We start from the raw sequence: 23,321 nt of genomic DNA on the forward strand, positions 1-23,321 counted from the left end.
TTGACCTGCTTTGGCACCTGGCACTGGCTCAATATAAACCGGCTGAGAGCCAGAAATGGTGCAAGGGAGGGGATACAAAAGCATGGTTGGAGGAAGATGATTGCAGCATCTTCAGTTTGCATTCCTGTTGCCTGTGATGCAACTACACTGCCAATGAGGAGGAAACTTCAGTTCCCTCATTAACAGCCAACAGGAAAGTTCTCAGAAGTGCAGAACAGATCATCAATCATTCTAACACTGATCCTCTGAACTAGGAAGGAAGTGTATCCTTCAGTCCTAGCTTCAAACATCCACTCCAAACCTTCCTTCTCTTTCTGCCACCTAGCTGCTGAAACTGTCTTTGGAATCTTAGTTATCCTCACACACATGGATTTGCTTTTTTCCCATCAACAGTGTGGAGCATTGGTGATGAAATCCTTCCAAGTGAGTACCTATCACACTGCTGACCTCAGAATTGAGGACTGCAGCACTTCTGTACAAGAGCTCCTAGAGACTTAAGGGTGGGTATGCACTGAGCAGACCTTCCTCTGCTTTTGGGTATGTTGCCTGTACAACACATGCACACTAAGTGACTGTGCCCACCACTTCCAGAGAGAAATGCAGGCTGTGTGATATGATCTAGCTGGGCACTCTCCAGCACCCCTGCAGTAAGCCCAGTGATGCCCAAAAGCACTGTACTTGCTACCTGGGTGCTACCTGCAGCTCCAACCTATCTGTGCAAGATGGAGCACCTCTCCTCTGGGTGGCTACTCTTCCACACTTGCCAAAAGGCAGTTGGACAAGACTGACAGATACTTAATACCAGAGCTAAAGGGACTGTTGAGAGAAGAGACACATATCTTTGCAGACTTACATGCAAATCTTTCTCATGACAAAGGTATGGATTCCAATTGATTAATTAATGTTAAAGAATCAGAGCAGTGAGAGGAAATAATGTAACAAACATCATGTGCAGCTCATCTCAACCATCTATGAAAAGTAAGCTCAAAATCTCCTTCATTGTCACTTTAAAAATCAGCAATAAGCAAAAGAGGCCAAATTCAGCAGCTCCCAAGGAGATCTCCACGGTCTCTTCCAACCTCAACAGTTCTGTGATTCTATGAGTCTACCTCTGATGCAATTCAATGCATGACAATTGACCCAGCCTGGTGAAAATTCAAAGAGTGAAATTGTCTTTGAGGTTTCCTGTATGTCTAAGGTGGTGTTTCAGTTCCACAGCCAGCAGTGTGGCTTGCTAGTAATCTAAAAACCATTCCAACCAAACTTCAAGATCAATGTGCCTGAGGCTTTAACAGTGAAAATGTGCATTGCTCTTGGGGCACGTTCTAGAAGTGAAAAGCCTGCTGGAGTTTTTCTTGTGGTGAAGGACATGGCTTATTTAAGTGATAACCAGGAATGAAATAAAGGATCTTGAATCCTCCTTCAAATAAAACACCCAGCTCAAAAGAAACAGTGAACAACTCTCTGCAGCATCAGCCTAAGCTGCCATCACAGCCATGATGCTTGCACAGGTGCCTCAGATGGAATGTGGCTTTCTCACATCACTGGAAGCAGGATGATGTAGCATAACCGTATGGGTATCATGGGCGTCGAGACAAAATGGAATGCAGAACACCACAGCTGGAAACAGACAAGCTACTCAATGCCAAAGTAATGGAAAAGAAGATCAACAAAACCCTTCACCAACATCAAGGCTTCAGGGTAAGCTGTACTGCAAGTGAGCTCCTGACCAACTCAACGTTAACGTTCACACAGCGTGTGGGGTAGTGATGAAGAAACAGAAGGCAGAGAGGAATTTGGTGTCAAAAATGTGAGGAAAATCAGAAAATTCAACCCAGCTAAAGACAGTAACTTGGCTTAGGGTCCTTCTACACAGGTGAATAACCTGATGCTGCACCTCAGGACACACTGGCCTAATCCAAACAAGGTAAAGGCCGGTTTGGGTTAGGCCACGTGTCTCCAACGGCAGGCCAGGCGATGCTGGTGTCACCACAAAGAGCTGGAAGCGCTCTCCTGCTGTCAGTTTATCCTTTGATCCACCACTGGATTATCTCCAGCTTTGTTACATATGCATCGGTGCAAGAACTCTCCAGCAACCTTCAGGTAAGAAAACTCTTTACTCCTGTGACAGCTGCACGGATAAAGCCCTCAGGACTGTTTTTTTGTAGCAGAGACTCCTATCACCATTGCCAAACTTTCTGCCAGCGAGGCTTTTTGGTCCCAATGCGGGTTGGTGTTTGGTGCTTTTTTGGCTGCTGCCACAGGATGTACCGAGTATTTATAACACTGCTCAACCTGGTCACGTGAAATTCAATGTCAATACAAAGACCTTGGTGCAGGACACTACGTAGTAAGTGCTCCACAAAACACAGCCAGGGCTGGCTGGAAGAGTCCTGATCATTCAGCTCTGACTAACATCATTGCACAATCAACGAATTCATTGCCTACCTGCGCAAAGTGGGAGAGGCCACATCGGGGTACTTGGCTCCTTGCTGGTGGGTACTCTGAGCTCCACTAGAAGCAGTCTGTGTTGCAGGGTTCACTTTAACAGAATTACATGAGGCCACGCTTTCGTTGTCAGACGAAATCCCTTTCTCTTTATCAGTCTGATTGACTAATCCTGGCAGAGAGTTCCCAAGGATCACCTTGGCAGGCTCTCTCATTTTAGGGACTGGCAAGCCGGCTGACTTGCTGCTTATGTTGGAGTCTATGCTACTTGTGCTAGATCTATTCCCAGCTCCACTTCTGCTACTGGATTTACTGGGCCGGGGTAAGCTACGATACTGAAGATTAGTTCGGGCACTAAGTGCTAAGTAGCCATCATCCTGGTTCTGTGAGCCATCAACGCTAGTCTTCCGACCAGCAGTCCTACCCATGAGTCCAGATGACTTGGGGATTTTGCCCAGGGTAGCCGATCTACTGGTGATAGTTGCCCCACTGGCAGTGATTATAGTCATGCCCACGGCTGACCCGCTCTGTTTCTTAAATCCAAATGCATTAGCATTAGCAGCAGCTGTTCTAGAGTTACTTGTGGGAAGCTTTTTGGATTCATCACCACTGCTGCGTCCTGCATCTGATGGGGAACGTTTAACATGTCCAGCCTTAGGAGATAGTCTACCCTTTTCTGATACCTTGGCGTCATCAGTTTTCCCTACAAAAATAGAAAAAGAATTCTAATATTTAATGACTTGAAAACATCAAGCAAATGATGAAACTCAAAGCAGCATGAAAAGCAAAAGCGTGTTAGCCACCGGAGCGCGGTTACAAGTTCTGCTCTCGTCTGCGCTGAGCTTACATGCCGCTCCACTCAGTTATGCATGCAGACGCGCCAGCGAGAGCGTGTGCTGTGCTTTGCCCTCGAGAATATGAAAAGCAGAACAGTCTTATGTAACAATGACAGAGAAGAAAAAAAATGTTTCCCTCTGTAGCTACCACAGATTGATCCTTTTCATCATTAGGCAGAAGGACTGCTAGGCCATTAGTGCAGTTTTCCTGAAAGGCACTACTCGAGAAAGGATCTAACTTCAACTTTTTCCATGTACAATTGTGTACAAGGCCAAGGAAGAGGAGAGGCAGTGACTTGCATTACTTGGTCATGCAAATGCAATCAATTTTCATCCACACATCTGCAATACATTTACAGGCTAATACAGTTGGAAGAAAATCCAGAACTAAATGGTGTTTAGTATAAATTAACATGCTGGGGGAAAAGTAGTTAAGGGGAGGGTGGGGGGGAAATTAAATCTCCTCAACCACACATACTGGATATTCTTAAAGTTAACCACAACTTCAATAGCTCTGATTTGTTCTTCATATGGCAATACTGTGTCAAATAAATAGCTTGGCTTAAGGTTAGAGGTGTCATGAAAACAACCTTCACGGTGTATTAATCCAAAATGTGCACTTTCACAGGAACAGAAATAGCAATGTGGACCTAGGAGATGCTGCTGCACAGGTTAAAACAACACCTAAAAATAAAGACAGGATTACCTGAAGTTCAGGTTCTGCCTCTGGAAAGCATTTAAACTCTTTTCATACCGAACACACTTTTTTTTTGGGGGCTTGTTTATCTCTTACACCTTTTCTCACCTGTTCCAGGTGTCTTTAATGTGCTTGAGGTGGTTGAAGGTTTAGTCCTTGGTGTGGTAATGCCAACCTGAGCTGACATGCCCCGTCTCCAGGAGCCCGTCTGTGAAATAACAGTGTTCTTCCTACCAGAAGTGCTTTTATCAGACTCATCTGACACATCAGAGGGATTCCTCCTCCACTTAGATCCTGGCTCCATTTTTATGCCGCTATCGGATCCTCCGTCTGATTTCTTGACTTCATCGCCGGACCATAAGGAGTTCCGCTCCACCTGGGAATGCTTCTCTGCATCGGTCTGGGACAGATAAGGAAATGCAATGCAACCCTCAGAGCAAGCCTCTCTTTTAACGAGCTTCATAAATGAGAGCCATCAAAGCGATGAATCAACTTGGCAGTCATGACTAAGTGCCAACAAGCCTAACATGCCTTTGAGAAAGAAATGGCAAGCGGCAAAAAATGAACCCCAGCAATCACTGGGTGTTTTTTTAATAGGCTAAGGAACAAAAACCACAAAAAAAACCCTACAAAACAACCATGTCCCTGACAATAATAAAGGGAAAAAACCCAAACCTGAAACCCATCCCCCCCACTTGATTTATTATAAAGGACATATTCAGCTCCATGACATTTATAATCCTCCCTCTCGGATTTCTGACGAACCTTTTTACTGCCATGCCAAAAAAACCATTTCAAACCTGTGAAGTCTGCTTCCCTTTGTTCTTGCTGCTCTCCCCTATCTCTTGTCTGGCAATCTGATCTCCAGAGCATGAGGAGGCAGCTTTGGGAACGGATTTGAAGATGTGGAATGCTGTTCATTCTAATCTAACAGACCCGAAGGACACCCAAGAACTGGAGAAAAATGGACACCCAAGAACTGAAGGCAAATGGACACCCAAGAACTGAAGAAAAATGGACACCCAAGAACTGAAGGAAAATAGACACCCAAGAACTGGAGAAAAATGGACACCCAAGAACTGAAGAAAAATGGACACCCAAGAACCGAAGGAAAATGGACACCCAAGAACTGAAGGAAAATAGACACCCAAGAACTGAAGGAAAATAGACACCCAAGAACTGGAGAAAAATGGACACCCAGGAACTGAAGGAAAATAGACACCCAAGAACTGAAGAAAAAAAATAGACACCCAAGAACTGAAGGAAAATGGACACCCAAGAACTGAAGAAAAAAACATGAACCCTCAACAGTTTTCTACTAATACCCCAGACTGACTTCAATACATAAAATACTTGAGTTTCAAACTTATATTCAACTCTTGCAAGCTGGGGGTTTTTCCCCTATTCTTTGCACAAGCTGACTGTGCAGCCAGCCTTTCATGGAGGATTTTGCATAGCTCAATGTCAAATTGCAGATTTCTCTCACTGCAACCTTTTAGCAGTGCTCAGAAATGCTTAAATTACATCTAGGACCCCAAATATAATGCAGTCCTCATTAGCATTGTCTGTTGCTCATGATCACTCTTGTGGAGTTCTACTTCTCTTGTCAAACACTGCTACCAATTTCAGCCAACTTTGCAAGCAGCTATTTTGTGATAAGGCACAAATGGCAAACACCCACATAGCTGACCTTGATTCAGATACAAAAAAACCCCCAAATTCATAGTTGCAGTGTCCTCCAACCAGGAAAGAGACTGAAAAATCAACACCTGATCATGAAGCTTCTAAGCAAGAGTTGGCAGACTGTGGGAAGATGTAGAACGCCATCTCTCCCCTGCAGCCTCAGTGGCAAATGACTGTGCTCGGCACTGTGCAGTAGTCAAATCATAATATCACTTAAAAGAAATTATTTTAAGTACTCCAAAGCATTCTAAAGCCCATGACCTTTCACACCCTGAAGGCAGCTGTGTGCTGGGCTGTATCCAAAGCAGCAGGACAGGGAGGGGGATTCTGCCCCTCTGCTCTGCTGAGACGCCACCTGTATCACTGCCTCCAGTTCTGGTGCCCACCAGCACATGAAGGACATGGAACTGGGGGTTGGACTGGATGACCTTGGAGGTCCCTTCCAACCCAAACCATTCTACAATGGGAGAAGCACAGCAGAGGGAGAGATGCGTGATCATTTACCACGCCCACAGCAAAATGCCTTAAGCTCCTGAAGTTCAGCTCTACGACTTCTCCTACCAAATCACACCATTAGTATTACAGAATCTAAAGCAGTTAGTTGGGTTTTAATTTCCCCTGCTTGTTACTGTAATTACTGCTGGTCTGTGTGTGTTTTTTTTAAAGCCTGAAAAACCAGCCTAAAGTGATCAGGGTGTGAAAGCTGACACTGTGCATCACAACAGGGCTGCCTTCAGTCAGGTGAAACAGGGCCTGGCTTGTTTGGCTGCAGGTAGTCATCAGACTAACAAGCAGTTGCTGAATTATGGATTTAGATATTATTTTCTTGTGCTTTCCTAGTGCTATGCAAATGCTGTTTCCTTGCACCTCCATTCAAAGACAGCAACCTGGCATAAAAGTTTGAATGGAACACTCTAACTTCCTTCCTTCTGTTCAGATGGCTGCAAGGTTTGGGGGATGTTAACCTGCAAGGTTTGGGGATGGTGACCTTTCTGTTTATGACCACTGGTAGGTGTGCCAGAAATTCACAGTGTGACTGTTTCTATATTCCATGTTCCTCCAAAATCATGATTTCATGCAAATGTCTTCTATGTTTACACACCTTGGAAGACAGCACAGGCAAGAAGGAACAACACCAGCAGAATCATCTCAACATCATCCCTCATGTGCTCTCACCTTGCTTTAAGTACCTTGTCCAGAGCTGCATATTTAGACTGTTGGCACTGAAAAGCAAGAACATGATGGAGCAAAACCAAGACTAGCAATGGGCTTATTCTAGTTTGGGGTGTCTATGAAATATTCCTCCACTTTCTATGTCTCCTCCTTTATGCCCCAACAGGGAGCACAGCACTGCAAGAAGTCCTCTGTCTTTGCTCTCTTCCATTTTATTCCACCCACAGCCAAACTCTTTCCATAGCCTTTGAAATGCTGCACATCTACCCATGAAGCCTTCTGGCCAAAGATGTTTCTGTTTAATGGTAAACACTGAGAGCAGCACAGAAACATGACTAAGGAATCAAAACCAAAACACAGTGAAACCTGGCTTTGGGACTGCAGCTGAAACTCCAGCTGCCTGAAAGCACTGCAGTGGGTGAAAGTGGAAGTACTCTTTGCTGGAGGTCATGGCAAAACCTCGTGAGCTGGGAGCAAAGCCTGCCATCTGACTGAGCTGGGAGCAGTAGCAACCACCAGGATTTCTCAACATGTTCCTACAGCTTTGTAAATCTCTTCATGAGGTAGTGAACCTACCAAACCTATCTTCACACCAACAAAACTCAGGGGCTTTTCTTGATCCAACGGCTTAAAGGTGCTGCTGTTTTCTGCTGGAAGGAATCATCTCCTTTCCACCTCCTGATCTTTTTAGCATTACATGAACAAGGAAATGGCCTAAGTTGCACCAGGAAAGGTTTATGTTGGGTGTTAGGAAAAAAATTCTTCCCCAACAGGGTTGTTAAGCCTTGGAACAGGCTGCCCAGGGAAGTGGTGGAGTCACCATCCCTGGAGGGATTTGAAAGATGTATAGATGTGGTCCGTGGTGCACTTGGCAGGGCTGGTTAACAGTTGGGCTTGATGATCTTCAAAGTCTCAAGCAAGTCCTGTGATTCTACAATCCTGTGCTTCATCTCTTCCTCTCTTCCCTCTTATTTTGGTTAAATAAGTTCATTTCAAATTCCTACCAGCTCCTAAGTTCTCCTTAAAACATGTGTAAGATGTGACTTTAGAGGCACACTACAGGCAGTGCTGTGTCAAATGTAATCGATGTAAGGGGGAAATATTAGGGCTCCAAAAGGTGCAGAGCTACCTTAAGTGGTTTGGTACCTGACATAATCAGAGCAAGTCATGGGGATACATAAGGCAAATGCTGGTTCTGATCACAAGCTTGTTCAGAACCAACTTGGGAACATCTTTATAGCCTTGCACCAAAAATGAGTGTCTATGAAGATGAAGCTAATACATTTAAGTCCTGCCTCTCAGAGAGTATGGGGTACTAGGCAGCTCTGGAAATCAGTTTCTCAGCAGAGATTATTTTTTCCCCTACTGCAACCACATCTTCTTCCTTTGCAGAGATGCATCTGCATAAGTTACTGATTTTATCAGCAGCCACTGACATTTTGGGGCTCTCAGCCTTTGATGTTGCTGTATTCTTTGTCTGGCCTCCCAGCTGCACATGTTTTGGCTTCAAACCCCCTCTTTCACTATCTGAAATCCTGCTTCTGTACCATCTCAAAATGATGTGCACAATCACAGCAGCCTAGAAGTTAAATGCCTACTACTGAGGAGAAGCAAAGCAGCTGATACACTGAGAAGTCCACATTCCTCTGCAGATGTCTGTCAGTCCCTTTTGGCTCACTACCCAAGGGAACACAAACCTGGGCAGAGGCCATTATGCAGTACTCCAGGCCAGGCAAAACAGAAGAGGCATAAATGCAGCATGACACACCAGCTGTGTCACAAGCTCTGAGGACTGCTTTGGGCAGCAAAAAAAAGACACCCCTGCAAGCTACACGTGGTTCTGTCACTGCAAGTTATTTTCCTTCCCTTGGCTGACAAGAGGAGGATGTTGTGTTCAAATGAAAACAAAGCACTTTATGGACAGTAATTTACAGGTAATAGCAAGAATAGCTAGAATAAATATTGTCAGCCATGAAAACTGGGGAGAGAAGCAGGTCACAGACATGCATCACAAAGCTGCAAACACGACTTATACATCTTGGCTCTCAGCTTCCTCTTCTAATGACTACACTCCACTGCCTGTACAAGCTTCAGCTGCCTTTCCTCTGCATGCTGTAATACTTGTGGAGGAGGAAGAGGAGTTCATCAACACAGATTGTGATCTCTTAGAGGTGTTTCCAAGAATCTGATCCATCAGAAGATAGAAGTGAAATGAGTTTCTATTTTTTCCCCTTAGATTAATGTTTACTCAAGTCTCTCTTTTCCCTTCCTTTTTTGCTTTCCACAGTTGAGAGTTTAACAACTGTCCAAAATAAATGCTTCTAGTTGTCTGTGTTACTCTGTTCTGTACTGAAAAAACATGCTTGGTAGATCTTAACTCCTCTCAACTTGTATGGGACTTGTATTAGCAGTTTTGAGCACACATGCAATTGCTGATACACAACCAGAGGCTAACTGGGAATCTTTAATGTAAGCTCAAATATGTGCTTCATGGCAAGGGAACAAAGACTAATAGCTGCTTGCACCATAGTCCTGTAGGCAGAGGAACACTTCACAGCAACCACACATCTGATATTAAAACCAGATTTAGGGTCCAGTCATGAAAAGGACTGGAGAAAAATAAAAGAGGGGGGGAAAAAACAGAGGAGAAGGTCATACCTCCATCCCTCTCTACCTGCTGCAATGCCAAGTCCCTGCATCCCACTTGCTTGACACCCAACACCCAAGTCTCTTGAGCAGGTGAGTGTAGAGAGAACAAAGCTCAGCTTCTTAGCCCTGCACTTTTCCAAACAAACTTCTATACAACTTGGGGGTAAAAAAAAAGAGTTTCTATCCTTGCAGAGCTCTGCATTATGCAGCCTAATTGATGAGTGAAAAACCTGGCTCCCCTTCAGTTGTTTTGCTCCTTCTGGATGTGTGATGTCTGAGGGCAAAGAGTATGCTGCTGATGGACACAAAATTTATCCTCCCATGGAATGCTGCCAAAAATGGAGAGCCTGCAGTAACATGCAGCCCTGGAAGTTCAAAATGATGGATTCCATTTGCCAGGCAGCCTTGCATTTAAACTTCCTCATTGACTTAATTAAGTTCTGTTCTTTAAGAAGAAACAGAATACCTGTGCTGGAGCTTAAAAAAAACCAACCAACTCCCATCTACCGCTGCTTGTTTTGTGTACACAGCAGTGCTGCTAGGAAGGCAGAGGCTGCTTGTTGCCACACCACTGCAGCAGTGTAGTGGAACTGCTGGTAGATAAGCCCTAGGAGGAGCAGCTGAGGGAGCTGGGGGTGTTTAGCCTGGAGGGGAGGAAGTTCAGGAGAGACCTTATTGCTGTCTACAACTATCTGAAGGGAGGTTGTAGCCAGGTGAGGGTTGGTCTCTTCTCCCAGGCAACCTGTGACAGAAGGAGAGGACAGTCTCAAGCTGTACCAGGGGAGGCTTGGGGAAGGAAGAAAGAAAGAAAGAGAGTTTGGCCATTGGAATATGCTGCCCAGGGAGGTGGTGGAGTCACCATCACTGGAATCATTTAAAAAGAGCCTGGATGAGGCACTTGGTGCCATGGTTTAGTTGATGAGATGGTGCTGGGTGATAGGTTGGACTGGATGATCTCAAAGGTCTTTTCCAACCTGGTTTATTCTGTAGATGTCATCCACGATAAGGTGCTGCTTGCCGCTGCCCTTTCAGTGACAGGGTACTGGCTGTGTGTTCAAGTTCATCCAGCTTGAACCAGGGACAACAACAAACACTGATGTTACTTGCTCAAAGCAGAAATCTCACCTGTGCATCTAGGTTTTTGCGGGAGGAGGCAGGTGTGTTGGCATAGGAGCTGATCGAGGAGCTGGTGTTGATGTCATCGGTACTGAGGTTATCTATCGTGTCACTGATCCCACTGCTGACGGAGCTGCTGTCATCCCAGCTGCAGACAAAGCACAGCAGAGGCACAAAACAAAGGTCAAAAGACAAAACATCATTCAAAAGTCGTACTTCTCCAAGCCTTATCCTGCTCATGCAAAGAGTCTGCTCCTTTTCCTAATTGACCTTCTTTGCACTTCCAGTCAAAATTCCTACAGCTCCTTGACTACAGACTTGCCACAGAGCCAGGCTGGATGTGGCTGTGAGCAACCTGCTCTAGTGTGAGATGTTCCTGCCCATGGCAGGGGGGTTGGAACTGGGTGATCCTTGAGGTCCTTTCCAACCATAACAACGCTATGATTCTATGAACACCATCATGAATGACAAAGCTCTTCCTGACTCAACTGACAGTTTGCATGAGTAAACAAACTCTCAGGTGACCCTTCAAAATGGATGTTTGCAGTCCCAGAGCAGGAGAAGGTGGTGGCAAGAAGGCATCTCCAGGTAGACACAGCACTGCCTTGCTAAGCTGTAAAACAGAGATGGTACTTAAATGCGTGGGGAAAAAATTCATCCTGAAGCAATCCCTTTGCACCTGGCTGTTAGAAAGACCTGGCCAACAACCTGGACCTGCCATCCACAGCATCACTGGGCTCAGAAATGGTTAGTAATTGAAAGTCTAATTGTTTGGATGGTGCACAACCTTCCTGAGCTGCACTACACATCCTTTTCAAGGAGATCTATTAACAGCTTAGTATTGAGGACTGCCTTCTTCCAGCTCCAAGTGCTTCATTTCCCAGGAAAGGGGAAATGCATAACTGAAAGTTTAGGACACAGAAAGCACCCCCCTCACTCCCACCCCCCCCCCCACCCCCAAAAGAAGTCCATGTCTGAAGTGATCTGAGTGTTAGAACAGACAGAATCAAAATGATCCAAATGCAAGCCAGATGCTCCACTCCTAAAATGCCCATAAAAATAAGCTGCTTAAGGAAGAGATTTATAAAGTGGCTTGCCAGTGCTCCATCTCCAAGAACAATAAAGCTGGGATTGAAACTCTGTCCTCTAAGTAGCTCTGTGAAGACATTTCAGACCACTGATGGATAACTACTGCTGGAAATATGTATTTCATAGATCATTTGTGAAAGCTAGCAGCAAGAGCTCATCTCCTGGCAGCTCTCCAGCTATTTATCACCACAGCCTCAGATTTGGGGCACTCCAGACTCTCTGCCCTGTTACACTTCTTTTGTGCTTTACAAACTGGCAACAAAGAGACTGCAGAGAGGTTTCTGACCGTGGAGTGAAAGCCATTCACAAACTGATACAGTGGACATTCAACATATGCATCCAAAGCTGAATCGGGGTGGGGGTGGTGAAACTATGTCAAGGAAGGCAAATGATGTCTGGGTTCTTAAATGTCACTCCTAGCTCCATCACTGATGTACTGTAGAGCCTTACTATATAACCTTTGGCAACTTCAAGATGACAAAGGTGTCATTTCTCTCCCTCAGCACTACAAACCAGCTACCTGTATGGCTTTCAATGATGCTTTGCAAACTTTTCATTCCTTTGTTCTTTTGCTTACTTGGAAGGATTTCTTTCACCTACAACTACATAAGGCCTTTCAGAGAACTGAGCACAGCTTCACCAGCAGCACAATTTGCTGAGCCAAACGACCAGCACAGAGCCATGGGGACGTGCTGCTCTGCAGGCCTGCAGGAAGGGTTACTGCTCACAGCTGCTCTTTGCTACTGCTTTGTTCCCAGTTACGGTCCTCATCAATCTGCCACCACAGCCATTTGTGCCAGGTCTTCCCATATCACTGCAGACACGGCCAGCTGGGAAGTTCAGATGAACAGTTTCAGCAAGCTGGTTTGGTTTTGCCTTCAGGAAGTTTGGGAGTGCTCAGGCGTGCTGCTCTGCTGGCAGAGGACAGGGCTGGGGAGGGACAGAAGTGGACAGGGACAGACACTAGGACCACTCTGCTTTGCTGGCAGAGGACAGGGATGGGAAGGAATGGACAGGGATAGACTCTGGTATCATGCTGCTCTGCTGGCAGAGGACAGGAATGGAGAGGGATAAGGACAAACACTGGTACCATGGCGCACTGCTGGCAGAGGACAAGGATGGGGAAGAATAGACACAGACACTGGGTCCAACCACTGCTCCCTGCTGCAGGCTCCCTTTCATGGAGCCTTGAGGTGGCTCTTCACCTGGTGTTCTTCAGCTCACAAAACCACATTCCTGTCAGTTCCAACTGACTTCCTGGAGTGTCCCAGTTACAGGCTAGGACCCTACTTTTGCAAGAAGATTTTTCCAGAGGCTATTTGATAAATCCAAAGACACTTCAGTTCTCCTGATTGGAACGAAATGCTGTGGTCTGCAGGGCTGGTGATGCTACAATTTAAAGGAGTATAACAACAACAACAAAGAATAGAATAGAATAGAATAGAATAGAATAGAATAGAATAGAATAGAATAGAATAGAATAGAATAGAATAGAATAGAATAGAATAGAACAGAACAGAACAGAACAGAACTAACCAGGTAGGAAGAGACCTTTGAGATCATCCAGTCCAACCTATCACCCAACACTATCTAATCAACTAAACCACGGCACCAAGCATCCCAAACACCTATCAGCAATACCAATGTTTTCCATATTTAACAGTGTGAATTGCTTCTCACAGAGATGTGGTAATGCCCCCACACCCCATACAATCATCATCTTCTACGTGACTCATGGTTCCACCTTGAATGTACAGAAACATTACATTGCCAGCCATTCACTGCTCTTAAACTATCACCAGCCCCAGCTCACCAGCATCTAAAGAATGTGTCTAATGTTAATCATAAGTAGTTTTACTGGCATCAGCCAGTCCTGTTGACTTTAGTTGGGCAATCCAAGGCATTATGGAAATATTTGAGTGCCCTTCTGAACCGGGGCATGAGCCTGAGGACAAAGGTAGAAACATGCACCCAAATACACTGATGGTTGTGGCTTCCCCTTAACTATATCCTGGGCTTGAAGTCTTTGACGTTCAGATGGAAACCATGAACCACTCCAACTCTGTATTTTCAAGCTTACTAATCTCTTACTAAATGAAAACTGATGAACTCTCCTAAGGTCCAAAGATAGATGCCTAACAATTCAGCTGCCAGAAGCTAAGCGACACAGCTCTTGCAGGCATGCTGATGGCACCAAGTGATGACACTGATGCACGTGGCTGTGCTGACCAGGCAAGGTGCTGTGTCAGGTAAAATAAACATCTCAGGTTTAACTTTACACTTCAGTAGGGGGCAGGAGGGGGTCAGCCTCCAGCTAGAAGAAACATAGGATGCTAGAGAACGAGAAAGCACAATGTCTTAAGAGATTTAAAAATCACTTTTGAAACCCCACAGCTACTGATGCTGTCCTTTGGAGCTACTCTAGAGATGGTTTGAAAGCAAGTGAGACACGTGTGGAACTCCCTGAACTCTCTAAATCACACACCAGCGTGAGCAGCTTTCTGAGCACACAACATACACTGCTAGCAGTAATGCAGTTAAAGCACATCTACTGTTTAACCTGCTGCCAGTGATCCATTGCACTAAAAGCTCTTCCTTCCCAGGAAGCCCTTTCCTCAGAGTGGATTTGGCAATACACAACAGCACAGGACACACCACTCCACATCCACATCTGCACACAGGTCAAGACCGCATCTGCTCACGCACTGAGGCATCTCCATTTCACATTGCTCTTGAAGCAGCCCCAAGCCCTCCACATAAAAATGAGTTCACTTTTACCTTGATCCAGTGCCTTGATGGTTAAAGTCAAAAGCAAGGAAGCAGAATGGAGAACCTAACAGCCCTAATTACGGTGTTCTTGGCTCCCAGGGCCCCTGATAACATCGCTGTAATTTAGCTGGGGCAATTAATAATTTCTGATGTCAGCAGAAGTCTGCTCAACCATAACCTGAAGCTGAAATGTTTGGGCTTTCCTTTCTCTATTTGATCAATCATCTGAAACTTTACTTTGATTACTGAAAATTAGAAAAAAAAAAAACCCAAACAACCCAACCCCAACACAAAAAACCCAACAAACCCCACAAAATAACACCAAAAACCCAACCCCCCCAAAAAAGCCTCTACCAAAAAACCCCAAACAGAAACACCACAAACAAAAAAAAACCCCACAACCTTAGAAGTGTATTCCATATGAAAATTATACAACCACCCACTTAAAAGCCATCACCATCACTTAAAAACTCCCACAGAGCTGCCTCCTGCTCTTTATGAAACCAAGCACCCTCAGCACCCTCCTCTCCCTCCCCACCTCGGCCTGCTCCCAGAAGCTGCCCACACGCACCACCAGCAGGTCAGCTACTCAAAGCTGCCTTTGGGGACAGGTTTGCAAAGCAGTTAGGCTCAGACTTGCATTTTCCCAAAGTCTATCAGCACTTTCCCATCTTGCATAATCATCATCCGCAGACCTGGCTCTTCTTTGTCGGCTTGGATGGCACCTGAAACCATCCTGTGATCCTCAGGACAGCCCCCCCCTCGCTGCAGAAATCTTCCCCCTTTGCAAATGCAAAGCAAAGGAGTGATGAAATCCTACTAAATAAGGCTGCAAATGCACCCTTCTCTACGGGTGGGTGTGGATTTCAACTTTGCTGGATCTTCAAGCCAAACCAAAATTACAATGAGCTGCTGAAAAATACATTTGTCCAAGACAGGGCCTTGGGGCTTTACAATATTTCAAGTGGAAACATGGTAATTATCCATTTCTGCCTAAAAGTTTAACTATTTATGAGTTGATGGGAGGGGAAAATACATATATATATATAAATAAACAAGTCAAGGTGCAAAATGGTTGAAACTTCACAGCACCTTCCAAGAATCAAAAGGGAGAACTAAAATAACAATAAAACCCCAGATAAATGTAAATGTGCTGCAGGATGGGATACTAAATACTGCAGTTTCCACTCTTTCCTTCTGGGATTTCCTGCAGTACTGACATCACCATGTCAGAAATCCAAAAACCAGCTACAGACCCTCACATGGTTTTCCTCTTAAATGGTTATGAAAAGTGCCAAATAACTGTTTGCAGAAGGATGGATGGAAATCTGCTTCAGGAGAAGTTAATTAAATTAACCTGTTTTGCGTGGTGGTTAATCACCCACCTCCTCCATGCCTTCAGCCACTCTCTTGCTACATCCCATTATAGGCATTTTAAAGTAAACCACTTTTTCCCAACCCAAGGTGGAACCCAGGGGCAGGACTCTTACCTTGAAACACTTTGTAAAGCCAGATCATGAAAGGTGAAAAAGCAAAGCAGACCAAATGAACACAGACTATTCCCAGCTGTTCCTTCTGGAGCAGAATCTAATCCTTTTCATGCCATGGTGCAGAGTTACAAACGGCTCAAAGTGTGCTGTGAGCTACTCAGACAGTTTTCAAGTGCAGTGACAATTGGGTTTACTGCCAGCCAGCTGAATTGCAACTCTGTCAAGCTCTGCTTAGACTCCATCCAAGATACCATTTCAGGATTTACAGCTAAAATACCTATTTGTGAAAGAAGGTCACTCACAGAGAATTAAAGGTGCAAAAAAAGGTTGAGTAAGAAAAGATTTGTAGAAGCTTAGAAAATGGCACACGCACTTTTCGTCCAATCTTTTTAATATCGGTGCTAATAACCTCATAAAAATAACGCTGCCTTTTATTTTGCCCCTTAATATCCGAGCAGGAATTTGACCAAAGCCTTGTCAAATTTGAAACGAACACAGCTGAGCACAGCGCACACAGAGGAGCTGCTAAACCCAGCTAATCTCAGGGAGTTTATGGTCTGAAACACTCTAAAACTTCGGGAAAGCAATACGACTTTCTACCGAAACTCATCATCTCCCCCTCTGAAGCAGAAATTCCAAGGGCACCCCCTTCACCCGCACACTTTCAACTCAGGCTCTTCAGCCCTTCGCTGCCCAGAGTCACTAAAGGCAGCAGCCTGCACAGCTGTATTCACTTGCAAAGCGCTTGACTGGTGGAACTTGTTTTTGTGGCCATTGTTCATCACAATGGTTCCTCTGGCGCTGCACAGCCTCGGGGGAAGGTGAGAAACCAAGGCAAGGCACTGCCTCCGACCCCAGTGCTAGAGGAACACAAAGCTCCCAGATAGCTTTGAAAAAACTCGAGTGTAAAGTGTTCCATCCAGCTACCAACCCCCTTTTTTTCTTGACTCATAACCTATAAACCCTATTTCTGGTGTTCCCTATTTACTGCTCTGTCTGAAGTCTTACTGTGCTTCTAAAGCAGTGCACAGAGCATCGCTGTGGCCAGTGCCACCATCACCTCCCTGCTCTGAAGGCCGTGGGATTGACATTGATCCCTGACCACTTCTGTGTGATCTATCGGCCCCAACTTACTTGCACCAGTACAAGTTGGAAAGAAAATCAGTGTCTACACATCCCAATAAGGTCACCAGTTGTTATTGCATAAAAAATATGCTCTGTTTGTTATCCTTTGTTTCCAAGACGGGGAGAAGTGTTGAGAAAAATGAGATGTTCTTGTTTATGGACAAAGCTTCTGGTGCTCTCCAGAAAATAAATCCCTGTGAAGGGTACAGCCTGCATGTGACAGCCATGGACTGAGTAAACCCACAGAGGTCAAGGCAAAGGCACTGGGGATGCTGTAACGGACGACGGGAACGGGGAGGAGTTCCCTGGCACTGATCTAGGTGTGAATCACCACTGCAAGAGCCTTCTCCTCCCTCCCGGCCAGGCCCCAGCCCAAACACCTCCCTCCTCCAGGCAGGAGGAGAACGTGCCCGGCCCAGCGGATGGAGAGCTCTGACAACCACACTCCAGATGGTGCTGCTTCCTTTCCCCTGCCTTATGTCCCAGCTTACACCTTCTTCTCTCCCCGAAGCGGTTACCCTTGGGATCACAGCCCCTCTTCATACAAAGGCACAATCAAAGCTCTGACTTAAAGAAGTGGTGGCACTTAATGAAAACACAGACACGGTTCCTAACACCCATCTCCCACCTGCGTGCTGCTCCAGCACTGGGCTGAACTGAACTGGCAAGAGCTCAGCAGCTCACCAGCAGCTACTGGTACCGGCTGCCGGCTTTGGCTCCCAAACACAATAAAAATGGGCTTCAACCTCAGAAGGAAAACAGCTAAATTAGTATTAGCTAAATACTTACAATACTGATGTATACTAAAAGGAAAAGAGCGAAAGGCAGTATGGAAGCAAAGTTTATGCAAAAGGCATTTACATTGCCTGCTGCTGAGTGGGGTTTCAGAAGGGGCTGGAGCCACCTGCCCCTGCGCCGCTGGCCGCCCGACCAGGCTCACTCACAGCCTGCCCAGGGCCACTCGGCCACCTGCTCCCCCAGCACAAACGGCCAACTGGGACCACTGAGCAGCCTCACCAGGGAAAGGTGGCTAGTAAACACAGCCAGCAGAGCCAAACCCTCCAGCAGCTGGCAGGTAGAATGCGGCTCCTTTGGTTCCCAGCCTTGTTTTAACCCCTTCTGACTCGGTAACGCCACTAGCTACACCAACACAGACCCTGGGAGGTCTGCAGGCAGTAATCCCAAGCAAGACACACGCAGGCACGAAACTTGACAGCCGTTGATGAAGTTCTTCCTTATTCAGAACACACTGCAAAGATTGTACACACATTGATCAAGCCTTTAAAAGCCTGGGCGCAGCAAACCACAGATTTCACACCGAGAGCTACTCCTCTCGCCCACAGCAGCATCAGCTGCAGCTAAGCACATGGAGGCGAAGATAAAGCATATGCTTGCACACTCTTCTCCCATCAGAAGAAAATGGATGAACCCCCCCTAGAATTTGTCTTTCTGAACGCATTACAGCACGCTGATGTCTGCCTTAAATGTGAACTTGGCAATAAAAGGCGTTAATTTGCTCACAGGGCGCAGCACAGTCCCTCAGGAAGCCAAAGCACCGAAAAACAACCGTCGTTATCACCTCAGCGATTTACAGAACAGACCCGTCATCAAGTGGAAGAGTTTGCTTTGTAATGGGGAAGATGTCAGCTACTACCAATGCTGAAAGCAGGTTTGGTTTTTATCCTAGCAGAATTGCAACATCCTAAGTTGCACCAATAACTCCTGGTTTATTTCAGCCTTTACCATTAGGCTTATTTGAAAAAAACCCTAAAAAGTGTGTGTGGGGGGGAAATTTTCTAACCGTACTCAGCCAGATCAGGAAGCCTGCAGAAATGTGCACAGAAATGAGACTAAGAACTGCATTTATGTCCTAAAAAGCAAGTGCACGGTGGGCTGTGACCTGGTCCCAGACAGCCTCACACCCGCCTTTGTTTCCCTGCAGAGAGCTCATTCCCACAGAGGGTTCTCCCTTTACACAGAAAGCAAACTTAAAGGGCTAAAATATAACAAAGCCCGACAGTTTTCCGAGGCTAAAAGCCTGTAACCCTAGTGGTAAGGCAGCCAGGTAGATTGCAACCTGAGAGAGGCTAATAACTAGTGATAAAACCCGGAGAATCCCGAAGTTAAGCTGGAAGAAAACAAACACAGCGATGGTTGTCAGTTCCCACATGGGAAATTTCCTATTATATCATTCCGGTATCTGTAATCTATTAAAAGCAGCCTGGGTTTATGCAGCGCACAGAGAGTCAAATGAAACAGATAATGCAGCGAGAAAACTTCTCCGATTTACTCCATCACCTAATGTGCTTCCAGCGCTGCCAGAACCTGCAGAGCCAAACCTGCCGACACAAAAGGTATCACACAACACACAAAAATCTCTTACCTGGCAATATTCCTTGGCCAAAGCACTTCTCCACCTTGCTGCCCATGAAGAATTCCAGCAAAGGGACTTAGATTTATTTTGCAGGTTGATACCTTCATTAGGCTACCATCCAACACCCCCCTAAATAAAACAGCTTGTAACGTGACTGTCTAGGAAGAGAGTTGGGGAAAAAAAACACCAACAACTTGCAGCGCGATTGTTTTCCAACAGAGCCCTCAACATTCAGCAGCTCTGAAAGACACTGGAAAGTAAAGCCTTGCGGGAAGGTGATCATCAGAAACTTCCCCTAGAAAGAAATCTGATCCCTCAACAAAATTAACCTCTGAAGTGCTGAAAAAGTGAGAGGTCAAGACTTTCTGCTGGGACTAGGTCATCTGTGAAAAGCTGTAACCTGATGGCAGCGAAGCAGGCAGACCGGGCGCCTCCAGAGCACATACCGTATGGTATGAAGTAAAAGCTCATGTCAGCAGCCCTGCACTTGAAGGTAGCAAATGACAGGATTGGATCTCCGCTGAAAAGCCTGCAATCTCTCCAAGCGTATTTCCCACTCTGCTTTTTACTGTGGGACTCAACAACGCGACTGCTGAAACAACCACAGCTTGGTGAGAAGGCAGCAGGAGGCAGACCCCCAGTGTTTTAACACAAAATATTTGGAATATTGATAACAACTTTTTCTTTTCTTTTCTTTTCGGGTGGGGGTGGGCAGGGGATGGTGAGAAAAAAAGCTTTTCAATACAAATGGTATTGAAATACCGTTGAAATACCAAATGTTTTCAATACAAATGGTATTGAAAACAGCAATTCATCCCCAATAAAGGAGAGAAGATAGGTAAGATTTATCCAAGTAGAAAGGAAACACACAGATCCTTATTTCCAGTTGTGAAGCCAGGGGCTCACTGCTTTATTTCAGGCTGAAATTCAGTTGATAAAGAAAAAAAATATATAGGGTGGTTAGCATTCCAAACTCTCACTTTAGCCTAACAGAAACATTTTCTGCTAGGATGCTTCTGCATTCTGCTGTACACATGAGGTGGGTTTTTTTTTTGCTAGTATGGGAAATGACAGAGAGGCTCCATGGGCAGCAGGGCTCAGAGGCATCAATTACCTTTATGCTAGATGCTACATGAACATAACTTATAAACATTAGAAAGCCTGAAAGACAGTGAGAATGGGAGAGCTGGTCACTCAGAGCCCACAGAGACTCATTGCTCTTGGGGTCTCCTGTCTGTTAATGGGCACAGAGCAGGGAATGTCTTCCCCTACCCTCCCAAAAAAAGGAGAACTACTAGAAATACAAGAAGAATGGCAATCATAGCACAGATGATGAAAAACAGTGGTGTTGGACAGCCATGAGTAGCTGAGCATGGAAGGCAGCATTGGAGCTTGGAGTAGAAGACTACTGTGAGAGGTCAGGGAGCCCATGGGTGGGTAAAGAGCCAAGGGAATGGTTCAAAGTCACCACAAGCAGAATGGAATCAGTGGGAGAAATGCTACAAGATGATGTGTAAAGATTCTGGGAACGAGGAGCTGAAGCAAGGAAAACAAGGTTAGGGGTGAGGTCTGAGAAGGTAGCCTGAGGCTAAAGGGCCATCTATCAGATGTAAAGCCATGGTGAGCAGATAAGGTGAACAAACAGTTGGAAGGGAAGTGGACTCCAAAATGGAGAAAATCAGGGGAAAAAGTCTGAGCTGATGAAATTAGCAGCACATCACAGCCATATGCACAAAGAGAAGGAATTAAATTCAAAGCAGAGCCTATGTGGTTGATCACATTCTGTAATTTAAATGGGGGGGACACACACAAACCACTGACTCTTGCTGCAGCTTCTACAGTTACCAGCACTGACCAACTACTGCAGAGAGATTTGGTCACTAAGCAAGGAACTCCATTTCTAATCCAGCCAGGGGAGCTTCCTGTCATCCAGGTTACCGAGGAAGGATCCCATCGTGGAAAGGAGGTGGGCAGCCTTTCAGATGGAGGGAGTGGAGAAGACAATACTACGCTGTCCTCTCAGCCTCACCTCAAGAAAACCATCAATCATTCAGCCCAAAACCAAAGAGAAGGGAAGGGAAGAGTAGTCAGAAGTCAGCTCTGGCCACATGGTTATGAACTCCGTCCATTTTGAGCGCTCCGTCTCGAATGCAAAACATCTTCTAGCACAACACCATATTTTTGGTTGAAAGAGGCAACATGCAAGTATTCAGAGGTTATAAAATAGAGAGCTTGTGGAGATCCTCTGCTGCCAAAACCTTCAAATAAACGAGCTGCAGCCCGAGCTTGCCTTTCTGTGCCGCAGTCTATATTTTAGCGGCCGCGGTGTTACTATAGCAACACAAAGGGTCAGTAATTTAGAGGCTGGTGGATGTGACAACTTGCAGTTTAGAACAATACCAATAAAAGTGGCTTGGGAAAAGCATCACTGAGCCCAAGTGTTTGTGTTTTAAAACAAAGAAAGAAAAAGAAAAGAAAGGGGGCTGTTCATTTAATTATTCCTTCCCCCTGCCCCTGGCTGCCTCAGCTGGACAATTATCTGTATTAAGTTAGTCTGGTGGTGAATAAAAGAGAGCAACATGACTCTTCTGCTTTTTGGTGTGCCCCTACCCTAGAGTACAGCCAACCCATGGCCTTCATGAGGTCCATGTGGATAAATGCAAAGCTGCAGATGTCGTCATCCTTGCTGCAGATAGGATAGAATAGAATTAACCAGGTTGGAAGAGACCTTTGAGTCCAACCTATCACCCAACACTATCTAATCAACTAAACCATGGCACCAAGCAAGATTTGACAAGATTTTAAAGTAAAAACCAAACATAATATCCACAATGGAAGTGAGTGCAAAGATACTCATCAATCCTTTCTTGCCTCCACTGAGTTTAGCTGGTTTCCTTTATTAACAAACCCTGCAAGCTGCTCCTCATCCATTACTTTAATCACAGAATAGTTACTAGAGATAACTCTTGGATACTGCAGATACTTAAAAGAACCATAACTGGAACAGCAAAGCTTCTTCTAATCTCTCACATCCTTCCTGTTCTCATCAAAATAGCTCCCACAAACATGATGTTTCTTAATTATCTGCTGCAGAGCTGAACAGGAAATCAGCGAGTGACTTGTAGCTAAGGGTAAATCAGAACAGCCAGAAATATTCCAATCCCCAAAATAATCAAAGCTGAAATTGCAACCCAGGGAAAAAAAAAAACCAAACCAACAAGAAGAAGAATCTGAACATCCCATCTGTTGAATCACCAGCTCCAAATAAAACCCAAATCACAAGATTAAGGTGCAGTGTTACTCTCCATACACCAATCTACAGCCCCATTGTCCTTCCCTTTCCTGGCAGCCCTCGCGCCACAAAGGAGAAGGGATTTTGCAACACAATACCCATAACACTAAATACAGAGGGATATCTGCAGATGAATTTTACATGTAGTAATAATCATCGTTTTATGGGTCAGGAAGTTCAGAAGATTAGTGTGTTATGGCTGCAGTTCATAAAAGCAGTTGTGTTAGAAGTTTCACATAGCAATCGGGTGAGCTAAGCTGTGAACAGCTTTACATTAAGCTCTTTTATGGTAGTTGAAGTAGGGGAGAAGTAAAGAGACCCCAGGTATTAATTTACCTTAAGAACAGCTGCTTAGAAAAGGCTGCAAAGTGTGCTGATACTCAGGGTAATAAAATCATTGCACCTCCAGTCACTTGTGCTTTCTCTCCACACTCATGTGTTATTCCCATTAAACCATAGTAGGGTCCCTGCTCATGGTCTGAACTGAGCTAAATCTGTATGCAACGACAGAAAAAGACTTATCAAAGAAATGTGTGGTTTGGTTCTCTTTGAAAAGGCCCAAAACCATGATTAAGGGCTT

General features: G+C 45.2%; 1 protein-coding gene across 4 annotated transcripts in view; it reads right to left on the reverse strand.

The window, feature by feature from the left end:
- The window catches only part of NAV2 (neuron navigator 2), a 353,869-nt gene that overhangs the window by 45,466 nt on the left and 285,082 nt on the right, over positions 1 to 23,321 (reverse strand). For all 4 annotated transcript variants that reach the window (XM_068148346.1, XM_068148344.1, XM_068148343.1 and 1 more), the window contains 3 exons: positions 10,612 to 10,750; positions 4,090 to 4,381; positions 2,449 to 3,151 (listed from right to left, as the gene is read on the reverse strand). In XM_068148346.1, the coding sequence (XP_068004447.1) occupies positions 2,449 to 3,151; positions 4,090 to 4,381; positions 10,612 to 10,750 (1,134 nt within the window). The remainder of the gene's footprint in view (positions 1 to 2,448; positions 3,152 to 4,089; positions 4,382 to 10,611; positions 10,751 to 23,321) is intronic.

Source organism: Melanerpes formicivorus, unplaced genomic scaffold, assembly GCF_026170545.1.
Source record: "Melanerpes formicivorus ecotype bairdi unplaced genomic scaffold, bMelFor1.0.p_v2 SCAF_16, whole genome shotgun sequence".
NCBI classification, from domain to species: domain Eukaryota; kingdom Metazoa; phylum Chordata; class Aves; order Piciformes; family Picidae; genus Melanerpes; species Melanerpes formicivorus.